The sequence below is a fragment of the Myodes glareolus genome, chromosome 18 (assembly GCF_982192425.1).
Source record: "Myodes glareolus chromosome 18, mMyoGla1.1, whole genome shotgun sequence".
Taxonomy (NCBI): domain Eukaryota; kingdom Metazoa; phylum Chordata; class Mammalia; order Rodentia; family Cricetidae; genus Myodes; species Myodes glareolus.
The window spans coordinates 13,732,632-13,756,346 of NC_142043.1; the positions used below are offsets into that span (position 1 = coordinate 13,732,632).

At 49.0% G+C, this 23,715-nt stretch overlaps 1 protein-coding gene across 2 annotated transcripts in view; it reads right to left on the reverse strand.

Annotated features, from left to right (window-relative positions):
* Nucleotides 1-23,715, reverse strand: part of Clic5 (CLIC family member 5) — a 156,394-nt gene that overhangs the window by 30,211 nt on the left and 102,468 nt on the right. For both annotated transcript variants that reach the window (XM_048445221.3, XM_048445222.3), the window contains exons 3-4: nt 19,306-19,431; nt 13,280-13,386 (exon numbers count right to left, since the gene is read on the reverse strand). In XM_048445221.3, the coding sequence (XP_048301178.3) occupies nt 13,280-13,386; nt 19,306-19,431 (233 nt within the window). The remainder of the gene's footprint in view (nt 1-13,279; nt 13,387-19,305; nt 19,432-23,715) is intronic.

Genomic DNA, 23,715 nt, shown 5'->3' on the forward strand with positions numbered 1-23,715 from the left:
CTTTGTTTACACTGTGTGAAGATGTATCTGTGTCTTGCCTCACCTGCCTAAGGCACCTGATTGGTTTAATAAAGAGTTGAATGGCCAATAGCTAGGCAGGAGGGGATGGGTGGGACTTCTGGTCAGAGATAGGAACTTCAGGAAGAAGAGAGGCAGGATTCACCAGCCAGATATGGAGGGAGTCAGATATAGAGAATGGAAGAGAGGTAAAGAACCACAGGCCAGAACAAAGATCAGTAGAAATGGGTTAATTTAAGTTTTAAGAGCTAGTTGGGAACAAGCTTAAACCAAGACCAAGCTTTCATAATTCATAATAAGTCTCAATTTCATTCATTATTTGGGGGCTGGTAGTCCAAAGAAAGTCCAACAAGAAAGGCTGACTCCAAGCCGGGATGTTTAGGTTTTCGCTGACAGTCTCGTCAGTCCACCAGGCTTTCACATCTTGTTGCTTTCAGTCACAGCTTTTCCAAAGAAGGGGGAAGCTCATTCCTCATGCTAACTTCCCGGAGCCCCTTTCCATGGCAACTCAAAGGAAATGTAGGAGAACCTTTCTAGAACACTGTGTCCTGATCGTGGATAAGGGCTCATGGACACAGACACCATAAAAATCAACTCGGCTTTTCCAAACGATGTGCACCCAGGGAATGTTGACACCCACACCCATGTAGCAGTGCTGTGGTCCAGAACCGCTATGCTTGACAGTCAAGCTGGGTCGCATTGTCATGGATAGAAGCTGAGCGGAAGCTTAGCTTTGCTTCAGTTTAAATTAGATCTAATTGATATGACTAGTTAAGGAGGCATGCAAGGTCTTTGCTGGCACATAAAACCATCAGAACACAGACAAAAATTGTGTGTATGTGTGTGTGTGCATGTGTGTGTGTGTGTGTGTATGTGTGTAGAGAGAAAGAAAGAGAGAGAGAGAGAGAGAGAGAGAGAGATTAAGAAACTTATTTGTTGACTGCACAGATCTAAGAGATCTGTCACACAGGATGAAGCGAGATCTGTCACACAGGACGCAGCAACAGTAGCTACAGGAAAAGGAGCATTTAAGTCTTCTGTACGTCACTTGTCTAATGCTCCTTTATCCCCTAGGCCTTAGGTCTTGATCTGAGGCCAGACTAGGCCAGCAGAACTCATTCTGGTCAGACAGTGGGAAATTCCTCCACATGAATGGTGTTGGTGGTCTCCACTCTACTGTGGCCCAGGAAGCCCACACAGCAAACTCTCACTAATGAATGAGCCCACCCACGCAGGACCCGCTACTCCTCCCCTGCCTCCCATTCAACACCCTCACACCACCACCAACCGCCTTCCTCACCGCTACCCAAGGATTCGTGGGTTTCCGGAACAAACTTTGTTAAAATTCAAATCACAGAAACCTCCTCAAAAAGGATCCAAACCAAAGACCCTCTGGAGGGATCCCCTGGGCAGCTCCTGGGGGGGTGGTACAGGAAGTCTCGGCCACTGCAGCTTCTGGTCTCCACAGAAGAAAGGACTAACGGTGTGGGGCCTGCCCGATCTTGGAGGTGGGTCTACAGCGCTTGGCTTGTTTGTTTTTCCTTGCAAGAATGCTAATCAAAGCACAACTTCAACCCAACTAACCAACCAACAAAATATCCGGAGCTGGCAAGTGGCAGGCAGGGAATCCAGGGACAGGCAGTCTGGAGGGCCCCTTTTGTGGCAAAGGCATTTTGGAAGAGGAACTTTGATTGTTTTCTATGGAAGGTCTGGCCACCCAGGAACCCAAAGATAACAGCGTGACAGCAGTTTCCTGCAGCCTTTGCTCAGGGCTTCTTTCAGACTGGGGTCTGAGTTGCTAACAAGTCTTGATCTCTGGATGAAACAGTGAATATTCCCAGTGGAATGGACATGGAGCCTCCAGCCACAGCCCTGCCAGCCACAGCCCTACCTGGCCTGGAGAAAGCTTCAGGGCCACTATGCTTATATTCCTGCTGTCTTTGCTCTTGTTTGTTGCCTCCTCTGCCTTTTTACCAGGCCCTGGAAGTTAGGAGGAGGCTGACTGAGAAGGGGCTGGGCACAGCCTCTGAGAAAAGCCAGACTTCTATACAGGGTCCAGGGTATGAGCAGATACTGAGGGGAGGAGAGAGAGAGGAGATATTAAATGCTTGCTTTTGACGTACTGAACACTCACACGCACACACGTATGTTTGTGCATGTGCGCGCGTGCACACACACACACACACACACACACACACACACAATTTTCACTGTGGCTTGCCACATCTTGGGAATCTGAAGGGAGAAAAAAGCTGGCCTCTGTCCCCAACAGCAGTAGGCTTTCATGACATTCTGGGACAGATATGGGCTCTTTGATAGGAAGGGTTCCTTAGTTCTAAGTTAATAGCCCTCCCAGGCTTCTCAAATCCTTCCCAACACATCTCCGTTTTAGGTCAGAGAAATTTGTAAAGGTTCAGACTGCTGGTGCTGGAAGTGGGAGAGGAAAGTATAGAGGCTTCAGGATGCAGCTTGCCAGGGGCCTCTGAAAGTTGTTTGGCCTGGTAGGTTCATCCTTCCCTTAGTACTGGGCAAAGACTGCGGAAGGTGTCTTGGGACCTAGCCTGTTTTGAAATCCCCAAGTGGAGACTGGCTAAGGTTGGAAACCGGCAGGTCTTCAGGCTTCTCTGGGACCGATTTCTCTGCCTGCCACAAGAGGGCAGCACATGCCTCCCTATCAGTGGGAAAACCCTACACAGAGCAGTCTGGGAAACCACAGGGAGAGGTGCTAGGCGCTAAGAGCTCTGCATACTTGTCAATCAAGTGTTGATTGACACAGCAATGCTATGGGAGAAGGCGTTTTAACAGCATCACAGACAGGAGTCAATGCAGCGAGAGCAAGAGAGCCTGCTGCTGTAACCAGAGACTGCCTGAAAGAGTAGACACGATGCAGAACCAGACCACCATCCACTGCCCGTATTTATGCTGTTCTTCAGCTAAGATTGGTCTCTACAGTTTACATTCCCACAATTGCAGAGACCAGGGAGTGGAAAGCACAGTGCTTTGTGACATGGGGAAAGGGTGTGAAGATAGAATTTTAGGACCCACAGACCAAGTTCACTTAACACGGCTACACACACTTGTTGATGGACTGTCTGGGGTGCGCGGAGATTCCAAGGGCCTTGCTGAGCAGAGCTGAGTGAGCTTGTGCAGTTTACCAAATCCACAAGATTTCCTATCTGACCCTTCACGGAAAGACCTCATCAGCCTCTGACCTAAGACAAGGGTGCTACGTGACTCCAGGCCAGAGGACACAGGTGAGAATTGACACGCCATCATTGCACAGGAGAGGGCCAGTGCAGCCATGGCTAAGGAATGAGGCAGTGTTGACCTGGACCTCTTCCTTTCCCACAGGGGAGCCTGGGGGCAAACAGTAGAAGAGGTAGCGCGTCTCACAAAACAGCCTCAATAAAGCTTGGTAGGAGCCAGGAGTCTAAGATAACACAGCGCCCACATTTGGACATCTTTGGTCTTCAGCTGACCAGAGACATTTTAAATGAATGGACTTAAAGCAAATTGGGTGGATTTCAGTATCATGGTACACCCGCCTGCATAGCTTCAGCCAAGTGCCTTTCATGATGGGAAGACACGGTACCTGCACCTATTTCTTATCACTCTGTCTCCGGTGAAGGCCACCTGGAAGCAGGTGCTCTTCAGTCTGGGAAAGCATGGTCTTTGTGGTTATAATGACCATAGGGTGTGATGGTGGGATTTTTATCAACTTGACAAAAACTAGTGATAATCTAGAGAGATGCAACCTTAACTAAGACATCGTCTCTAATCAGATTCACTTCTGCGCGTGTCTGTAGGGCGTTTTCTTGATTGCTAATAGATGGAGGAGAGCCTGGCTCACTGTGCCGGTGGTGACCCTAGGAACAGAAGCAGACAAACACCTGCAAACCTATCTTAGGAACTGCGGTGGTTTGAATAGGAATGGCGCCCTCAGACTCACGTGTTTGAGAGACTGCCCCATAGGGAGTAGCACTGCAGTGTGGCCTTTTTGGAGTGGGAGTGATTTTGTTGGAGGAAGTGTGTCACTGAGGAGGTGAGCTTTGAGACCTTATGTGCTCAAGTTATTCTCAGTGTGGTACAATCTTCTTTTTCCTGCCTGCGGATAAGAATGTCAAACTCTCGGCTCCTTCTCCAGCACCATGTCTGCCTGCTTCCCACCATGATGATAATGGACTAAACCTCTGAACTGTAAGCCAGCCCCAATTAAATGTTTTCCCTTAAAGACTTTCTGTGGTCTTAGTGTCTCTTCACAGCAATAAAACCCTATTTTATAGGATTTATATTCAATAAAGCCCATGAGCGAATGGCCGCTCATGTCTGTAATCCTTGCACTTGGGAGGCTGAGACAGGATGCTTGCTCATGAGTTCCAGGTTAACTTGTGCTACATATAGAGCAAGACCATGTCTCAAAAAATAAAAAATAAACAAACAGACCACAGGCAGGTTGCTATGTGTGCATCCTCCAGAACCAAAGGGACAGCAGAATGGATGGCACAGTCCTGTGCAGCAAAGCCTCATGGGATTTTCACAGAAACAAGAGCAAAAAGAAGCAAATCAGGTCAGGATGCAGAAAGAACAGAAGTGACCGCAAGAAAGGTGGGGAGGGGGGTGCAGCCTAAGGCAGGAACAGGGGCTATGTGGAGAGAAAACAGCAAGGGTGAGCTCGCCTGGCCTGGAGTCACTGGGCAGGAAGGCAAAGCACACAGGAAAGAGCCAAAGAAAATGGAAACAGCAGCCCCTTGGTGTCTGCGGCTCAAGTCAGGACTATTTGTTATTCTTTCGGGAGCTTGGTTTGTTTTTATCTGTAGGCAGAACCAGGTTGCACTGACCAGAAGCCTTATTTTGCTTCATCTGCTTGGAAGTTTTGAGCCACGCTGGTGGCCCACCATGCCTATCAGGCAGGCCATCCTGGGTACTGGACCTGGTTTACACACACACACACGTACACACCATACACACTACATACATACACACACAACAGACATATACACACACACATGCACTTACCCCAAGCATATAGCCCTTCTCTGCTTTTTTTTCTCACTTTTTTTTTCCTAGGGGATGATGCTTTGCTATGAGGAGCTAAAAACAAATGGATTATACACATAAAATAGAAAAGAAAGAGGGACACGGGAGTAAAAACGAGAAAATGGAGGCTGGAACAAAGAAGAGAAGGGGGAACGCAAACTTGGGAAAGCAGTCACCCCACAGATGCATGGTCAGACAGCCTGAGAAATCCCATGGGATGAAGCCCCGTGGCTGTGGGTGATTTATAAAGTTCACACTCAGAGGCAACCACTGGGACCTTTTAGCCCTTTAGCAGGAAAAGAGAGTGTTCTCCCACCCCACAAGTGGGACCTTTAAACTCTCTCTCTCTCCCACATTTGTGGCATGTCCATAAAGACCGGGGATGGAAGACGGTGCATGTGAACCAAGGGGAACAAAACCCCAGATCTTTGACTTAGCCCAGTGCATACACATAGCCCATTCCCTACCAGCTAAAAAGAACACACAGAGAATCTGACACTCTTTCCCAAAACTAGGATGGTAATTCTGGGCAGGAATGTTAACTGTATCTGAGCGAAACGTGATAGGGTTGGAAAAAAAATAAAAAGGGGCTCTCAAATGAGTTAATAAGAACAGAGAATTAGACATGTGCACTCCATCCCTTGCTAATTGCCTGGAATGCGCCATATGGTATAAGACATGACATGTGCCACAGGAACTGATAGGATTGAAGGGGAAGGAGAGGGGAGATTGGGAAAAATGGGGGAGAATGCAGCATGCTACGCCTTAATTATGGTAAGTAGCTAAAAAGAGTTTGTGAAAGCCAAGTGATTTAGCAGGGATTTTCAGCTCTGTTCTGATGGCAATTTGTAAGATGAGTATTCAGAGGGAGAGGCCTAGAGGTGACAGAGAGTGGAGGAGCGATGTACTGGAGTATAAAAGGAACCCCTGCAGGGAAGAGGGAACCCACAGAGCCAAACTGAGGTCTCCAGCAGAACACGGGCCTGCCTTGCAGTGGGGTCAGGCAGGGTTGTCCAGACTGCTGCTCCCGCCGCCCATCTTGGCTCGTCTGGGCTTCCCTATGGCTGTGGCAGCATCTCCACGGAGCGGAGGTGGGAGGCAAGGGTTGTGCCTCACATCACTCAAGTCAGAGATGGTGGGAATTAGAGAGGGAGGCTGGACTCTGCCACGTGGCTGTCACAATGCATCAGAGTATTCAGGGTGACACTAGAGATCGGTGCCTGACAATGGACTTCAGGGATGGCACAGGGTGTGCCAAAGGGAAAATGGGAGCTTCAGGATTCTGGAAATCCCAATGTCAACCAAGTGACAGCTTTCCCCTGCTCAACAGAAAAAGCCACGTATGAGGAGAGCAGGGATCTCTGCAGCCACACAACTACTTCTTAGGGCCTGACCACTTTTTCACCCCCAAGGTGTCCTTTCTTGGGGCACAAGCACCCTCTCTGTAGGTTTCTGCCGTTCAGTGCCATCTCAGCACCAGCCGTCCAAGAGAGGAATCCTTACTCCCCATTCAGCTGGGGTCTCCCTGAAAATCTGCCGCTCACGGGAAACAGAGCTGGAAGAGACTGAGAATCCCAGGAGCTGCAGAGCGAGCGAGATTCACAGCCGTGGGCACCACACCGTGGGGTTCCCCATGGATAACCCTGGGCTTTTCTTTTTAAACTTTCTGCCTTTCCTGTCTCCGTGACCCCTCCCTCCTTCCCCTTCTTCTTAGGCTGGGTTTTCTGAATGCCCCTCCGGTCCCTCTGCTCTTGCTCAGACATGTTCCTCAAATGTTGACCTTAGTGTTCTGCTCCCTTCCTGACCTAGTCCCCCAAATATCCAATTTCTCAAACTGCCCCCAAGGTGCAGCGGTCAGCACTAGGACAGCTGGCCTTACACACGAGGAGAGCCATTGTGTCATAGGAATGAGTGTGGGGTGCACACCTAACCTCCCTGGTTTGCAGATGGAGAAACTGAGGCAAACCCTGTGCTGCGAGGCCAGCAAGAGGCAAGGCTCGGGTGCGAACCCTGGTGGTAGCGAGAGGCCGAATCTCATAGCTCATGGACTATGCGCTGTGAGAAACGGTGTGTGTGTAGGCGTCACGAGGGAGCATTGGGACGGCTAACCAGGCTTTCTGATTTCACAATGAAGTGCTGTGATAATGTGGCAGAGAATCTAGATGCCACAATTCACACTGTGATGACATGGTGACGTTACTCAGCTCATCACTAAGACAGTGATGCCTTCCTGAAGTCAGGTAGTGAGGGGGCATTGGTGGAGGGGTGTTGAGGGGTGAGAGGGTATGTCCTCAGAGAGACAACAGAGCTATCTGAATACAGAATCTCATTAACCATTCATAAAAATGTCCAAGTCACTTGTGAGGGACTTGAAAAGAACATGAAGGAAGGGTTGGGACAAGCTGGAGGCAGAATCTAGTCACAGAGGACCAAGGGGATCTGGATGCAGCAATGATAGAGACAGGAGGCAGACCCCAAAACAAAGCACAAAGCACACTAAGAGGCTGAGAGTGTGAGATCAGGACCATGCCAGTGACAATCTGGGATGCATATGCTTTGGGGAATAGCAACATTCAGAAAAGGGGAAATGAGGGAGCTGGGGAGACAGCTCAGATGCTAGGAATAGGTTAAGAACAATTCCTGTCTTTGCAGAGGTCCCAGGTTCTGTTCCCAGCATCCTGTGAGCACATGCGCACCACAGAAAACAATAAAAAGAAATAGGGCCGGTGCCAAGGCTCAGTGGTAGGTAAGAGTGCCTGGCTGGCAAGCCTGGTGACTAAACTTCAACCCCCAGGCCCTATGCAAAGACAGAAGAAGGAAACTGACCCCCGAAGTTGTCCTCTGACCTCAACACCCACACTGCAGCGTGCACCCTTGCCACCCATAATAATTTTAAGGATTAAACAAGAAAGGGAGAACAGAAGTCTAAGAAGCAGAAAGAAACCGATGGGTGAGAGGCCTGCAGATGCTGGTGGGAGGTGGGTAGGAAGGAGGAGCAGAGAGCAGAGGCAGCAGGATTGCCTTGTGTGTCCAGCAATGTGGTTATGATTAGCATGTACTGTGCACTCCTTAGATGCCAGGCACTGTGCCAAGGTGTGTGCATGCTTTGACTGAAGAAACACATGAACCCACCACACCAACTGTGGCTGTGCCGGGCAGAAGTACTAAGAAGTTCATATTGGGCTGGAGAGATGGCTCAGAGGTTAAGAGCACTGACTGTTCTTGCAGAGGTCCTGAGTTCAATTCCCAGCAACCACATGGTGACTCACACCATCTGAAATGAGACCTTTTGGCCTGCAGCATACATGCAGGAAGAACACGGTGTACATAATTAATAAATAAATCTGAAGAAGAGGAAGAGGAGGAAGAGGAGGAGGAGGAGGAAGAGGAAGAGGAAGAAGAAGAAGAAGAAAGAAGAAGAAGAAGAAGAAGAAGAAGAAGAAGAAGAAGAAGAAGAAGAAGAAGAAGAAGAAGAAGAAGAAGAAGAAGAAGAAGTTGTTCATATCATCATTTCAGAAATTGCCCTGGCGAGAACACACATCTCTCAGACTCAGACACATTGTGCAGCTAGTTCTGTAGTTCAAACCCAGGTCATTAATCCCACAGCCACCTGATTTCTAGCTCATGCAGACAGCTAGTTCACTGAGACCTCTAACCTGCTTCCCTAGGTAGCTTCAGACTGTGATTCAGTGTCTGTCTGCCCCATAACACAAGCTATTTCTAAATGAGTTCAGAATAGGTGCTGTTACGTGCAGTGTTTGTGTGTGTGTGTGTGTGTGTTGTTTGCACATGAGTGTGTGGGTGTGTGTGGGTGTGTGCAGGTGAAGAGCAGAGCAGGATGTCTTCCTTTGTTGACTTCTGCTTTATTGGCTTGAGACAGTCTCTTGCTGAACTGGAAGTTCACCTTTTCCACTAGGCTGGCTGGCCAGGAAGCTCTAAGGATCTGCCTATCTCTTCTCTCCAAAGCTGAGGTTACAGGCACACGATGCAGCCCGGCTCAGCCTTTTACATGCAGCTGAAGATTTGAACTCAGGTCCTTAAGCTTGTAGAGCAAGCACCCTTACTCCCTGAGTCATTCCCAGTCTCCACGAAATTTTGCTGAACGACTACATGAAAGAGTGAATCCATAAATTAATGGCCGAGCCTCTTGAGGACTAGCTGGGAGTATTTCCCCGGAATGAGGGCTGGCTTGCAGTAGTTGGGAGATTTTGGATGGGAGCTAAGAAAGAGCAGAAGCAGTAGGATTGTCTTGTGTTTCCAACAACATGATTATGATTAGCGTGTACTGAGCCCTCCTTCAATGCCAGGCACTGTGCCAAGGTGTGTGGAGGGATCACTGACCCCGTTGAATGGTATTTGTGGCACCGGCTTTTCTTGAGCTTTCTTGGTGACGGGACAGGACTAGATGATGACCCTCGGCAGTGTGTCTAGGGGGAGGGGGAAGAGGAGGCTCTGCTCATGACGGGGAGGGGGGGCTGGAAATAGCTCTGCTGGCAAAGTGCTTCCTGCATAATAATGAGAACTTCACTTTGGTCCCCAGTACTGGGCACAGTGGCTTGGAGTTGCAATGACATCACTTAGAAGTCAAATGGCCTCCTGGAGCTCACTGGCCAGCATGATCTAGCCACATCAGAGAGCTTCCGGCCAGCAGGAGATGTGGTCTCAAGAAAAACAAAAGGGATACCATCCGAAGAATGACACTTGGGATTGACTTCTGACCTCCACACACATGTATACACATGTGCACATGCACACCTTTCCACCCCCTCATGTGTACCCTGACACACAGGAACTACAAACCAAGTTAAAAAATACTCACAAACGGAAAATGAGAAAAATGAGAGTGAATTAGGAGATGCCTACCATCTGAAGAGGGATGTCAAGAACAGAGAATGGACACAATGAATTAGGAGATGCCTACCATCTGAAGTAAGACATTGGGAACAGGGGATTGACTAAAAAGACAGTGAGAAATGATGGATGTCAGAAAGCCTGCAGTTTCCAGCCCGGAACTCCCAGAGGATAGAGAGAGCTCCTGTCACCTGGAGCATGTGGGCTTTGAGCATAGAGCTGGCTCTGCCTTGAGAGTGTGGCTCTGGGCTCTCTTGCAGCAGTGAGGTTGTCTCTACAATGAATACTGGCCTGCAGAAGCATGGACCCCTAAGGACTTTAGGGTCCTGCTTACCAACACTGAGTATGGGACAGGAGGAAGGAAACGTGAAAGGGCATACAGGGCAGTGGGTAGTTCTTGCTACAAGCATGGGCTATCTCAGTGTGGGGCTGAGAAGAGCAGAGCTCTTGAGAAAGCAGACCTGTGTGAGCTTTGAAATGTACAAATGAGTTGGTGGAGGGACGGAAGGGCAAAGCCCATTGTGGGGAAAACCAGGGTGAAACAGAAGAAGGGAAACAATGAGAACTGGAGAGTATTGAGTTCACAGGAAATCGACACACGCTATGCTGTGCAAACCGTTGCTTTGGCTTTGGCTGTAGCAGAACTGCATATGTGGATAATATGTAAATACCATTTATAATTTAAAAAATCTGGAAGAGTCAATGAGATAATCTTTCTGAGGGCACTCTGACAAGTACAGAGGAAGATATTTGTGGTTGAGATAAAAAGACACTGGGTGTAGAGTCTAAGGAAACAGAATTCTAGAGCCAGCCAGCCCAGGGAAGGAGGGACGTCCCTGGTCCTCTCCTTGGCCTCTGGGCCCTGGGCCAGCAAAGTGTCAATAACTGTACTTTTCCAGGAAGTTCTGAGGGCTGTGATACTTAAGCTTGACTGACAGCGTCACTGGATTTAGAATCACCTAGGAGACAGACCTCCGGGTGTGTCTAGGAGGGGGTTTCCACAGAAGTTTAACTGAGGAAGGAAGGTCCACCCTGACGTGGGTGGCACCATCCCATGGGCTGGGTCTTGGATTTAATAAAATGAATAAAGGGAGAACACCAGCCGAGAACATCAGCTTCCACCTGCTTCCTGACTGTGGACACACTGTGAACGGAGGCCCTGAGCCCCCGCCCCACCCTCCTGCCAAGACGAACTGTACCCTCAAACTGTGAGTCAGCGCGACCTTCCCTTCACTAGTAGTTGCTATTGTCACTGCAGTGGTAAAACACCTATGACGGGTAGTTAGTCTGCTTGGAGTGATAGCTAAATAAGACGACTTGCCAGGTGACTTAATTACGGGATATTTCTCACATGCCAAATTGAATGTCAACTTTTCCTTTGCTTTTTCTGCTTCTGGAAAGCCTTGGCTGCGGCTGCGGCTGCGGCCTCTGCTCTGCATCTCTGGCCTCTGCTCTGCATCTCTGTGTCCTGCAGCAATGTGTGTATCTTCTTGCTTTTTTGTTGTTGTTGGTGGTGGTGGTGTTGATGTTGTTTTGTTTTGTTTTCTGAGATAGGGTTTCACTGTGTAACCACCCTAGCTATCCTGGAACAAGCTCTGTAGACCTGGCTGGCCTCAAACTCACAGAGATCCAGCTGCCTCTGCCTCCCAAGTACTGAGATTAAAGGCTTTAAAGGCGTGAGCCACCAGCGCCCAGCTCCTCTCACCTTTTGATGAGGACAATAGTCATTGGATTGAGGGACCACACTAAATGCAGGATGAAGCCATCTTGAGATCCTGAGCTAATCTCCCCTACAAAGACCTCACTTCCAAACAAGGTCATATTCTGAGGGTCCAGGTGGACAGATGCACGTGACCTTTGAGGGGCAGGGCATTATTCCATGAACTACAGTATTCAAACTATAGTGAAGCAAGATCACCATGTGCCCTCCAAAACCTGCTCTCACCGTGCTTCTAAACATCCCTCTAGCGGCTGCCATTGTCCAAGGGATAAAGTCATTGTCCAAGGGACACACAGACTGGTACTGCAGTTCTGACCTCTTCCCGACCTCTGGTCTTAGCCTTTCCCAGCTCCTTGACCTCCTACACACGACAACCTTATCTCTAGTTGAAATCCTTCTAGAAACCTTCTCAGCGGTCGGACTCCTACTTCAAGTGCCCCCATAGAAATTACTTTTCCTTTGGCTAGCCCGTTAACCAGCTCTTCTCATTCCCTTTGATGAAACCAGACTGCGCCTCCTGTCTTCTAATTTGATTGTGTGTGTGACTTGGAGCCTTCCTCCTCCACCAGCAGGCACAGGAGACTGAGGGCACAAAGGGACCTGGTACCTGACAGTCGTGACTTCCTGCCCTGTGTTTTCAAACTGTGAGCCAATTGATCCTTCCTTGACTTCCCCCCACTTTTCTCCCACCCTGAACTGTCATCCCAGTTTCTGTGACAGCTCTATCCCCTTCCTGCTATGCCGGCTCTGTTCTCACTACCCACCTTTTCTTTCTCATGGGTACTCAGAGAAACCCCTGATCTGAACTCCAAGAGGACCTGGTATCTTCCTGTGGTCCACTGTGCATCACCGACTGCTTTGTTCATGAGGATTCACATGGCGTTTCCTCTGCTTAGCTTGGTACTGGACCCTGGGGACCTAGCTCATTCTCTGTCTCCATCTTCTTCACCCCTTTCCTTTGAGTGTCTCACAACCACTCTTCGGGTCCCACACACCCCCATTCAGACACCTCAGCTAATCTTTAAAGGATGCCCCTGAATGAGGGACCGAAATTCCCTGAGCTTGTGTGGTGTGCTTAGTCCCCTCTGATGGGGCATCATAGAAGAAGCAGGTCATAGGTTTGTAGCCATTGCCAGGAAGGAAAGGCTGTGTGGAGGAGGGAGCCTAGCCTTCAGAATCCCATCCCTAGACTCCCCACACACTCATAGTGAAGAGAATTAGGTCTGTATAGCGTTCACCAAATTCTGACCCTCATCGCCCTTCTCATGCTTCCTGTCAGCCCAGAAAAGCTTTTCCGGGACTACAGAGAAGTGGAAAGTTGTGTCCCATTGTGAACACAGATGGAGTCACATGTCTGGGGACACTGCACAGCACCAATAACCCTTCCATGTCTTGCCTTCTGCTGGACGATAAGGTAGTTTTCCAAAGCGAGCTACACCCCTGCCTCTGAGTCAGCTTCTCCTATGCTGCAGGCAGCAGGTTCTGTGACCTCCCTTCTGAGTCAGGAGGATGAGAGGAGAAGAGGAAATAGCAGGCAGCATTGGTTCCAGAAGTTTCTCTGGCCTGGCGCTCTGAAATGGCCATGGGCAAGCCAAAGATGCAGCACTTGGCACGAACAGGCCCAGGCCAGGCATCCCTAGGAGGGTCACTCACCCGCATTTTTCTGCTGCTTGGTGTTTTTGATGTAGGCCGAGAACTTGGAGAAGATGTCAATGCCTGCGGTGTTGGACTCCCGGTGTCTCGCAGCCAGTTTGGGGTACCTGGAAGGGAAGGCACGGTGCTCTATGAAACTGTGAGAAAGGGTCTCTTTAGGGACCAGCTTGTTTGTATCACGGGGGCAGCATTCTCTTGCTTGGCTGAGGCTACCATCTTCTGGGATGTTGCTGTCATCCTACCTACAGGATGGGTGGGCGCTCAGCACTCACTCATAATAAAGGAAATCCAGTGAGGTACTGAGAGACTCAACCAAAGTGAGTCAGACTCTTGGACAAGGAACCAGAATGTCGTCCATAGGTCTCGTCCTGGAACCACCACCAATGGTCCAGAGTGATACAGGGCTGGCCTCTGTGTGGGTGGGGGTCCCTGCTAGTTTCCCTGAATTCATGAAGATAGACACCTACTGTCAGGCCCACCACCACAATCCTGGCTGGCCAGAAGAAGTGGATGGTGAACTCATTTGTCCAAAGGAAGAGTGTTCCCTGGGTGCCTCTAAAATGACTCCTGGCACTGAGTACATGTGTGTGGTACTAAGAATTGAACCCGGTCCTGCTCGAAGAGCCTGTGTTTTTATCACTTGGATTTCCAAGCGTGAAGGAAGATTTACAATGATCCCCCACTCCGTTCTTTACACTGTTTCTCATTTTAATGCTATAAAAAAATACAAGAGATAGAGGGCCAAGCTTAGGACCTTGGCATTAAGACTGATGAGGAGGTGTGCTCACACGTGTGGGAGCCCTTGGATTCACCCCAACACCACCATCATAGGGGTGATCCTCACTACATTATTAAAATAAACAAAACAAAAGTCATCATGCGTATGGCCAGGAAGACGTGGGCAAAGACGGAGGCAGGTGGCCGCTCATCATTAATTATAAACGTGGGTCTTTGTGATCTAGAGTGAACAGTTTTACTGTATGCTTCTGGTTGCTCCATGTTTATTACACATAATTCTTTTGTTCAGATTGTATGTTTTCACCTAAAGGAGCCTTTAAAGATCATTTCCTGTGGGGTTGGGGAAGATAGTTCAGTCTGCAAAGACAGTGAGATAAAGACTGGAATCTGACATGCCCAGAAGTCACGTCAAAAGGTGAGGACGGTAGCGTGTGTTTGCTATCCCAGTGCTGGAGAGGTGGGACTGGCTGTCCAGCCAGACTAGACTAATTGGTGAATTTTAGGCCAGGGAGAGATCCAGGTTCATAAAATAAGAGAGGAGGTGACGCTTGAGGGATGACACCCAAGTTGACCTTGGCCTCCACACGCACATGCACACTCATGTGCACAAACCTGCATGTGTGTGTGTGCGCACACATCATTTGCCATCCTTCTTAACTTATTTGTTCTTCAGTGATCTCATTGACTAGGACTGCCCTACTTTTGGGGTCTTGGAGGGTTTACGGTCTGAGGTACTGCCCTTGGAAAAATCCTCAGCCTAGGGCCCAGCTCTCAGCTCCCCTGGGAAGAGGAAGCTCCTCCTCGGTGGAGCTGGCATCAGGTTTACAGAAGTCCCAGAGGTGCAGTGGTCACCCAGGGGTGACTTCATAAGTAGTTACTATGCTGGGGTGCATCTTTGAGTTGCCCACGCCCCTGAAGCAATCCTAATAAACTCGCTGGTTTACCAAGCTCGACTTGGGTGGGATCATTTCACAAGTCTATGGTGGTGCCCTACTTGGACTGAACAGACATTTCTTCATGGTGCCTTGCAAAATACTACATCGTGCTTGAGAGTCAAAATTAGAGAAGTGTTTTCTGTCTGTGCTGTTTTAAAATTTGCCTGCCAGCAAATGTGCCCACTTACTAAATATCCATGGGCTTTTCCACATTTCCCAACCGGTTGCGCTGTGGTCATGTGACTAGATTCTAGCCAGTGGAATGGGGAGGGGTGGGGTGATGTAACCCCTCATGACTCTGGCCCTTTAAGCACTATGTGTGTCCCTCTTTTTCCTTTCCTCTGCCGAAGACCTTGGAGGCCATGAGCATGTAACTACAAGGTGGAAGAGGGCCGCACCATCCACTGAGACTCTGCTTCAGCTGCAAATGCCCTTGTCCTCTTATGTCAAGGTGGAAGAGGGCCACACCGTCCACTGAGACTGCTTCAGCGGCAAATGCCCTTGTCCTCTTATGTCACTGCACCTCATGTTACTGTATGTGGCATCACAGACCTGAAGCCATGTAAGAGACTCCAGAGCTCACGTTCAAGGCGTGCAGCAGCATCCTGTGGGAGCGTCTGAAACTGTGTCCACCCCTCAGAGGGAGGGGAGAACATGGCTCTGCTCTACTGCTTCAGGAGGTCTGTACACACTTTTAATAAAACATTGCACTTGTGATGCCTTGATTTCGATCCATGGTAACACTCAGTGCATGCCTGCTACCTGCCATGGCACAACATGTAACCAGCTGACTGATGGGATGGATGGTGCACCATGTAGCCAGCTGGTTTTTGTTTTCTCCTGGATTCTATGCTTTCCTTCTTCAGTTGTTAGTGTGTGCATGTGTGTACTCATGTTTTTAACGTGTGATGTGGGAAGAGTGTAGGGGGTATGTGTGTGCATGCATATGGGAGCCCAAGGTTGCTGTCTGGAATCATTCTCCATCACACTGCATTTCCATCTTATTCTCATTGGTTGAGGCAGGGGTCTCTCAGTCAAACCAGAGCACCTCAATATGGCTAATCTAACCAGCTTGCTCTGGGGGGATCCCCTGCCTCTGCTTTCCAAGGACAGAATTACAGGCAGCCAGTTGTGCCCACCAGGCAGTTAAGTGAGTTTCTAAACTCTCGCCTTCATGCCGGCAAGGCAAACATACATGCTGAGCTGTCTCACAGCCGCCTTCACTCCCTGACTTCTCATCCAGTTTCTCCCCGCTAGGATTATTTTAAAACAGTCAGCTCTAGGAAAGACCTCCGGAAAACTCACACAGTCACAGATTTAGGGCTGAAAGGGATCTTGGAGGACATAGTGTCACCCCTTCGTTTTCAAGATAATCACACAGGAGGGAGAGAGCCTTGTCTAAAATCACACAGGGTGTGTGATTGGTTTCTAGGCAACCATGCTTCTCGGTTCTGAATCCTAGAAACTCTGACCATGGGATGGAGACCACAGGTAAGGGCCGGGTTTGTCTCAACAATCACTCTACGTGAGCTCCTAGATCTTTTTTTCCTGAGCATTAACTGGGTCGGTCCACAGAAAGGAAGGATGTTAGTCTCATTTAGAAGCTTCATCATGACCCTAAATGCTCTGTGGAAACAAGGGTAACCTTTTTAAAGTGCTGGAGTACTTGTGTGTGATTTCCTCTCCTTTAACAAACAAAAGTAAGGGAGAAAAGTCTTGGCTCTCTGGCAGTTTTCACAAACAGCAACACGATAAGAAATTCACGGCTTTGCAGCATCAGGAAACAGAGTTTTGCTGCCCCCTGGAGAAGCAGAAGGCCAGGCAACACTATGCCACGGCCTCTGGATGCAAGCCACCCACCTTCCTGCCCAAGATGGTGGGGAAGCTGGGTATGCTTGTGGCTTGAGGGTAGATTGGCAGGATTCTGAGCTCAGAGCTGAGGCATTGGCTTGGTGATATTTACTGGCCGGTAACTGCAGCACCTGCCCCAACCTGATGGTGCAGAAGCAGAGAAGGATACTCTCTGTGAACGGCATCCTGAGTAACTACTGATGGTAGTTACTGATGGTCTTATCACTGAGGTCCTTACTTAAGGAGGCCTCTGAAGGTGTTCATTTAGTGACCTCAAGGACCTACAACCTAACAGGTCACTAGCATGGCCGGAATGTCCTTCCTCACACCTCCTCTACTTAACTGAAGTTCAGAAAGGACCTGGCGGGAGGCAGCAGGCCCAGCACCCACAGCATGAGTGAGCAGCCAGGAGACACTAGAATGACCCTGCCCAACACTACTAGGTCCTGATAGGACAGTGGAAACTTTACAACCTGATTTACAAAAAGACAATGAGTTTGTTAATGACCTTCAGGAAGAATTTCAAAATCTATGAAATATATACTCCCAGAGCCCTTGTGTCCTTTGTGGGCAGTGACTGAGGTGATGAGAGCCAGGGGTCTTGACTAACCTGACTGTGAAGAACCAGGACAGCAAACTGTCTGGGGTCAGGAATGTTCTTTCACAGAGGAGGCCTGAAGCCAAAAGCAGACGTGGGATCATGGGCCAAGATGACACATATGTCCCCTGGTAGGGCGAGCTGCCTATCCCACTTACCAGCTTGGCACAAGAGCATGTGAACATGTCTTCCTATGCCCTCCTATCATCCTTGTCAGACTGGTTGGAAGTAGACATTCCTGCCTGGGAGGATGGTTCCAAGGAGACAATATTAACCTCCCCGGGCAAGGCCTGGACTCCACTTAGGTTGCTGAAAACCGTAATTCATGTGGGATTCTCAAGTAGTGCAAGCAGCAAATGAGACTGAGTCCCAGGGGAGCAAGAAAGAGCAGTCAGCCCTTTCGGGACACATCCATCCTAGCAGCTGCCTGGTGTTCTGTCCAGAGACATCTGTGGCTTCTGGCTGTGGCCTGCTGGGCTTTGTGTGTGGCTGCACTGACGATTGAACTAATTTTCTTATTGAAAGTCTATACCCAGCCACCTCCAATGGGCTGCAGGCGGCTTTCCCGTCGTGTGAAAACAAGCTGTCCTTACATGGTGACAAAAGTTATCCTTAGGGGAAACTGTGTCCTCACTTAGGGCTTCATCAGAGCACAACAAACATAACTAATTTTCCAACAGGAAAGGCTTCATTGGTAGCCTTGGGCTATCCCACCATGCCCGACTATGAGAATGACGGTAAGGAACGCCCCTTCTCCCAGGTCCCAGGGCTGGTGAGAGGGGGATGGGACCGGAGAGCCCAGTATCTGACACAACATGGGAATTACATATGTTGACAGGTAAGCACAGATTCAATAAACACAAGAGGGCGATTGGTTGTCGGACTCCACTTTCCTTACCGGTCTCCTTCCTCCTCTTCCTCGGCTGGGCCCTTCTTTCTGTCTTACCTGCCACCAGTCAGCTCCCCCTACCTGATTCCGAATCTCAGCCCATTGGTTACTGATGCTTTGTTTTTAGACAAGATCTCAGCTACCCCAGCCAGTCTTGAACATCCTGCACTCCAAAAAATAACTTCAGAGCTCCCTGACTCTGCCTCCCGAGTGCTGAGGATACAGGCATATGGGCCAACACACTCGGTTCATGTGTAGCGAGGGGGTTGAGTGAACCGGGGCTTCGCACGTGCCCGATAAGCGCCCTGCCGACAGAGCTACATCCTCGACCCTTAGCACCACTTCCTTTCCCAGCCCCCAGGGTAAGACTTCCCGTCAAATCTCCAAGGTGTTTGCTCCAGACCTTCCCTTGGCTCCCCGAAGTCCATGCTGTGTTCTGTAAGTAGTGCCAGTTTTCTGGCTTCACAATGAGGCATGATTGCTTTAATCTCTGATTACAGGATTCCACAGCGATCAGTGAGCCTAGGCGCTGCCATCTCTTCTCTCCTCTGCATGCCCCGCCCACCGCCCCCCCACCCGGTGAGGTCATCAGCTCCTGCACCTGGCAGGCCCTGCCAGTGTTTGTCTGCTTATCTGGGACCTGGTCAGACTTACGACTCCTGGTGCAGTTTCAGGCACCAGCTGTCCCTTTCCTGGTTTGTCGTCATCTGGCCTCTGAAGATGAGGGAGTCTGCCCATCTCGAGTCTTTCCGGGTACAGCGAACAGAGTTGGGGAAATAAGCCCCATGGGTAAGGAAGAGTTAGTGATCTCCGCAGGGTCCCTAAAGTCACTTCGTGTAGGAACCGATCGGCACTACCGTCCAGCAACGGGCCTTAGTGGACCCACTTTGAGGCTGGCATTCCACACTGCTGAAAACAGAGGCCCTGCTCCAAAGTGAAGCAGCCCCTTTGGGAGCCTGCCCTCCCACAGCTAACCCTCCGCCTCGCATAGGTCTGCAAAGACTGAGTTTATTACTTCTCTGGGGTCAAGGTCTCCTCCAGGAACTCTTCTATCTTGTTGACGTCAGTCTTCACGTCCCCATTGAAGGTCAGGAAAGGCGGATGCGCGCCAGGAGCGAGGTTGTGCAGGTCCGCTGGCTTTCTGTAGAGAGAGTGAGATTCAGGTGATGGCAGGAGGCCTGGTCTGAGAAGCCTTTCACTTGAACTCCTCCGGTCTGGCGCTAATTAGCATGCCCGTAGCCTAACCAGATTTGTGGTATTCGGGGTAAGACAGTAGAAGCTGGCTAGAGCCCTGCAGGCCTAGGATGTGACAGAGAAAACTCAGGGGGTGGGGGAAGGAAATGGCAGAGGGACCTCACAAGATGAAGCCGAGCACAACTGAAAGAAATCTGGAGGGAATCACGGTGGTTGGCTAAATTAACTTGCAGCTTTGGCTGTGCAGGGCTGTACTTGCAAATGCTGCTTGCTTCACTAATTGGTCTAATGAAACCCACAATGCCTGGCTTGACAAATTAACACGCTGGGGCTGGAGAGATGGCTCAGTGGTTAAGGCCACATCCGGCTATCCAGAGGACCCACGTTTGGTTCCCAGCTCTCATATTTAGGAAGATTACAACCACTGGTAATTCCAGCTCCAAGAGATCTCATTTCCTCTTCTGGCCCCCACAAAGGAAAAAAAATTAACACATTGGATCCTACTTTGACCCTAAGAAATATCTTTGAATACAAAAGCTATATATGTTGGGGAGCTGGATTTGAGTCATCAACTCAAGTTCATATGCTCCCATTATGAGTGACATAATTTTAATATATAGTAATTGCTATCTGGCATTGGTCAGTATATTTCTAGACACCGCAGAATACTTTTTCTGTCTCCAAATAGGCCCTGGTGTGGGAAATCCATGAGAAAGATAAATATTAGTTGAAAAACAAGACTATGAAATGGAGTCTGGGTATTCAAAGAACTTGGTCTTGCTCACTTTCACCATTGGGCCCTAGTGGATACCCATGCAGTTCGGTCCAACAGACCTACACTCAGTTTTACAGATCGGGAAACATTAGGCAGACTGTGGCCAAGGACTCTATAGACAGGATTACGAGCTGGGCTTGATGGTCTGTCCACTCCTGGTGTTCCAGCACATGGAAGGCTGGGGCAGGAGGACTGCTACAACTGTGAAACCATGCAGAACAGAACATTGTCTCAAAACTTTATCAATCAAACAGACAAAGAGACCCCACTATTACTAGGTAAGAAGATAACTAGGAATCTAAGACAAGACTTTCAGCTCAGGATCAGTGCCAGAAGAATCTTAGAATCATGCCCGGCTTATAGAAGTTTTCAAGTATGAATTTCAAATGACTACATAAACCAAATATACATCTTAATTTAGAAAAGGAGGATTTGGGGCTGAAAAGATGGTTCTGAAGTTGAGAGCACTGGCTACTCTTTCAGAGGACATGGATTCAGTTCCAAATAACCACATGTCAGCTAGTAGCTCACAACTGCCTATAATCCCAGTTCCAGAGGAACTGATGCCCTCTTCTGGCCTCTTCAGGTACTGCACACACAAGCTGAGCAGACACAAATGGAGGTAAAAACGCCCATATATAAATTAAAATTTTAAACTAAAAGAAATTATTTTAGCTGTGAAATTAGAGATCAAAAGTTTGCCTGATATTGATAAAAGCTCCAACCCAATTATGAAAGTTTTGAGCTTTCCACTTAATGTGGGGGATTAGTAGGCAGCACGCCTACTGGTAACCTGTTAATCCACCATAGTTTACCTTTATTGTTTTCAATCTTAATTTGAGCAAAACTGTTCTTAAAATGTGACTATTATGATTTTAATCTTACTGGAAAGCAGTTGTTTTGTTAAGTATTTTTTTTTAAATCCTGTTCAATATATGTAAATTTAAAATCAGAAATGGAATCTTTTAAAACAAGCTCTTGGGAGCATTTAGGGGATACCTCAGATTGTAAATGATCAATTTCCAAGGAATTGCAGCTTCATTCTCCTAATAGGACTTGAGTAAATGCAGCATGTGTTTAGGAAAGCTGGTTCCTTTTGTCACTGGTGTTCCTGGGACCAGGAAGACCTTGTAGAGGAAGGGTACTTAGCTGACACAGTCCCTCAGAAGAGAGAAGCCAGACCCATCACCCCAGCTAAGATCTCAAGCTCAAGGTCAGCCTGGGCTCCAGAGTGAACCCAGTTTAGTCTGTGCAACTGAGCAAGATGCTATAGCAAGGCAGAAAGCGCAAAGAGGGAGCTGGGGTGCAATGAAACACTTGCTAGTGTGTGTGAAGCCCTGGGCTCAGCTCCCCCATTCCAAACACAAGGAAGAAAGAAGCCCTCGGGGTATGTGGCTCACCTCCATAGTAATCAGGTGTTAGTGAACCCCACCACCTCCACTGAAGTTCCCCCATGATCCAGAGAGGCAGGCAGAAATATTGGAGAAGAACAGGGACGTGTGGAGCACACATCCATGAATAAGCAAGGAACCATCTGAGCTTTCTGGTCTCTGCCCTCCGTAGTGCCTGGTGTGGTCCCTGTTTGTGCTGGACAGCGGACTGACCGCCACTGAGGAGGTACCTCTGGCGACAGCAACAAGAAGGACTTGACCCTGTTACTGCCAGTGATGTGGTGTGCTCTGCCATGCTCCTGCCAGGGTCAAAGGTGAGAGTGAGGGTGGTTGAGGGAAGGGAAGCGGCCTTGGCAACAGAAAGTACGGACTCCGAGGGCTGCACTGAGGAAGGAGAGAGGGGCTGACGGCCGAAGTCTCTGGGCATGGGGAGCATCCATGGCCCTGTATGTTCTCTGAGTTTGCAACATTCCTGCGGACACTGGAGTAGAAAATATGAGGTGGAGGCACTGTAAGAAGTCAACAAGAGGGGCAGAGGCGTCTGTAATGAGACAAATTCCTGGCCTAATCAGTTAGGGAGGGGACAAGAGGAATTTCAATGACATGCTGCTCCCTGTCACTCCCAACAGGCTGCTCTCCAGCCTCGTTCTGTGACACTTGGAACTCAGACAATTGAGACTGCAAGTATTTTTAAAATCTAATTTACTTAGTGCCTCTGTTGACTCTGTGTGTCCCTCCCCTGACATAAAGAGAGGACATTCTTGGCCGGTTCCTCCTGTTTAGCAACCGACGCTGGCAGGGAAGGAAGTCCTCACTCATTTTATTTCTGAGCAGTCACTGTGGCTTAAAGATACAGTGATCTGCTGATCAAGTGGCTGTGTGGTTTTGTTTCTGGGATACTGGATACACGCTGATTGCTGGATTCTGACAAGTTGGGGACATGCCACTCTGGCTTCTGAAACTTAGCTGGGCATTGCAGAGAGATTGCTGGCCAGTCACAGCTCTCCTCTCTGCGTAGACCTCCTATTAACACTTGGAGTTGACTTTACAGAATCACGTATTGCCTCTGATTTGTGAATTATTCCATGTGTCTCAATTTGTCTTTTGCTCCTTGGATTGACAATAGCACGGGGACAGAAACATTGTTAAGATGTAACATTGCTACCAGGTTTCAAGTTCAGGCAGTAGGGCAAGTATAATCCCGAACATGAATACAGGGCCCACCTCCTTAAACCCTCAGCAGCACTCCTATGGATTAAGAAGGCATTCCTTTTTCATCATCATTGGGAAGATGAAGAAATGGAGGCTCAGGAAAGTTCAAGGTCACTCAGCCAATCAACGGCGGTACTAGAGTAAGAGATGAAGTAGAATATATGCATGTGTAGAGAGTGCTATAAACTAAGGTGATGCTACTCGCCAGGCCCTCCTCAGAGAGGCGTTCGCAGGACCAGATCTGATCATGTGAGAGACAGAGGCATCCATAAGATGCTGGAGAGACTCCCTACCACAGCCTGAGCTCCAGCTGGGAAAGGCAGTGAACTCCACAGGTGGGAATCTAAGGACCTGGTCTCTCTGGAAGCAAGCTCCTCCCCCGGCTCTCCAGCCTTTTCTCTTCATTCGTTACTGACACTAGCTGCATGGCAGACACATGCCCCCTTAGTGTACTAAAACCAACAACAGGCACTAGGATTTTGGTAGCATCCCCTCCTATTTCTGGCTGGGGGATGGGGCAGGTCATCTCTGCGGCTCTCTCTCAGCTTCTTTGTATAATATGGAGTCGGGGACTTTCCCTTGTGAATGACAGAGCGCGCGATTTTACACGGGAAAGCCCTCAGTGGTTATAAAGCACGGGGACAGTGGAAGTTATGACTGGATGAGATGCTAAATGACAATTATGCCCAAGCCCAGGTGACAGGAGCTAGGTGAGTTTAAAGGGGAAGCCACTCTGGAGAGTGATGGGGTGCAGAAGCCTTATTGAAGAATTGGGGTTGAAGTTGAGCCTGGAGACAGGGTATTCTGTGCTTCTGAAGAGACGAGGAGGAAGAGCCTGTCGACATGGAAGAAG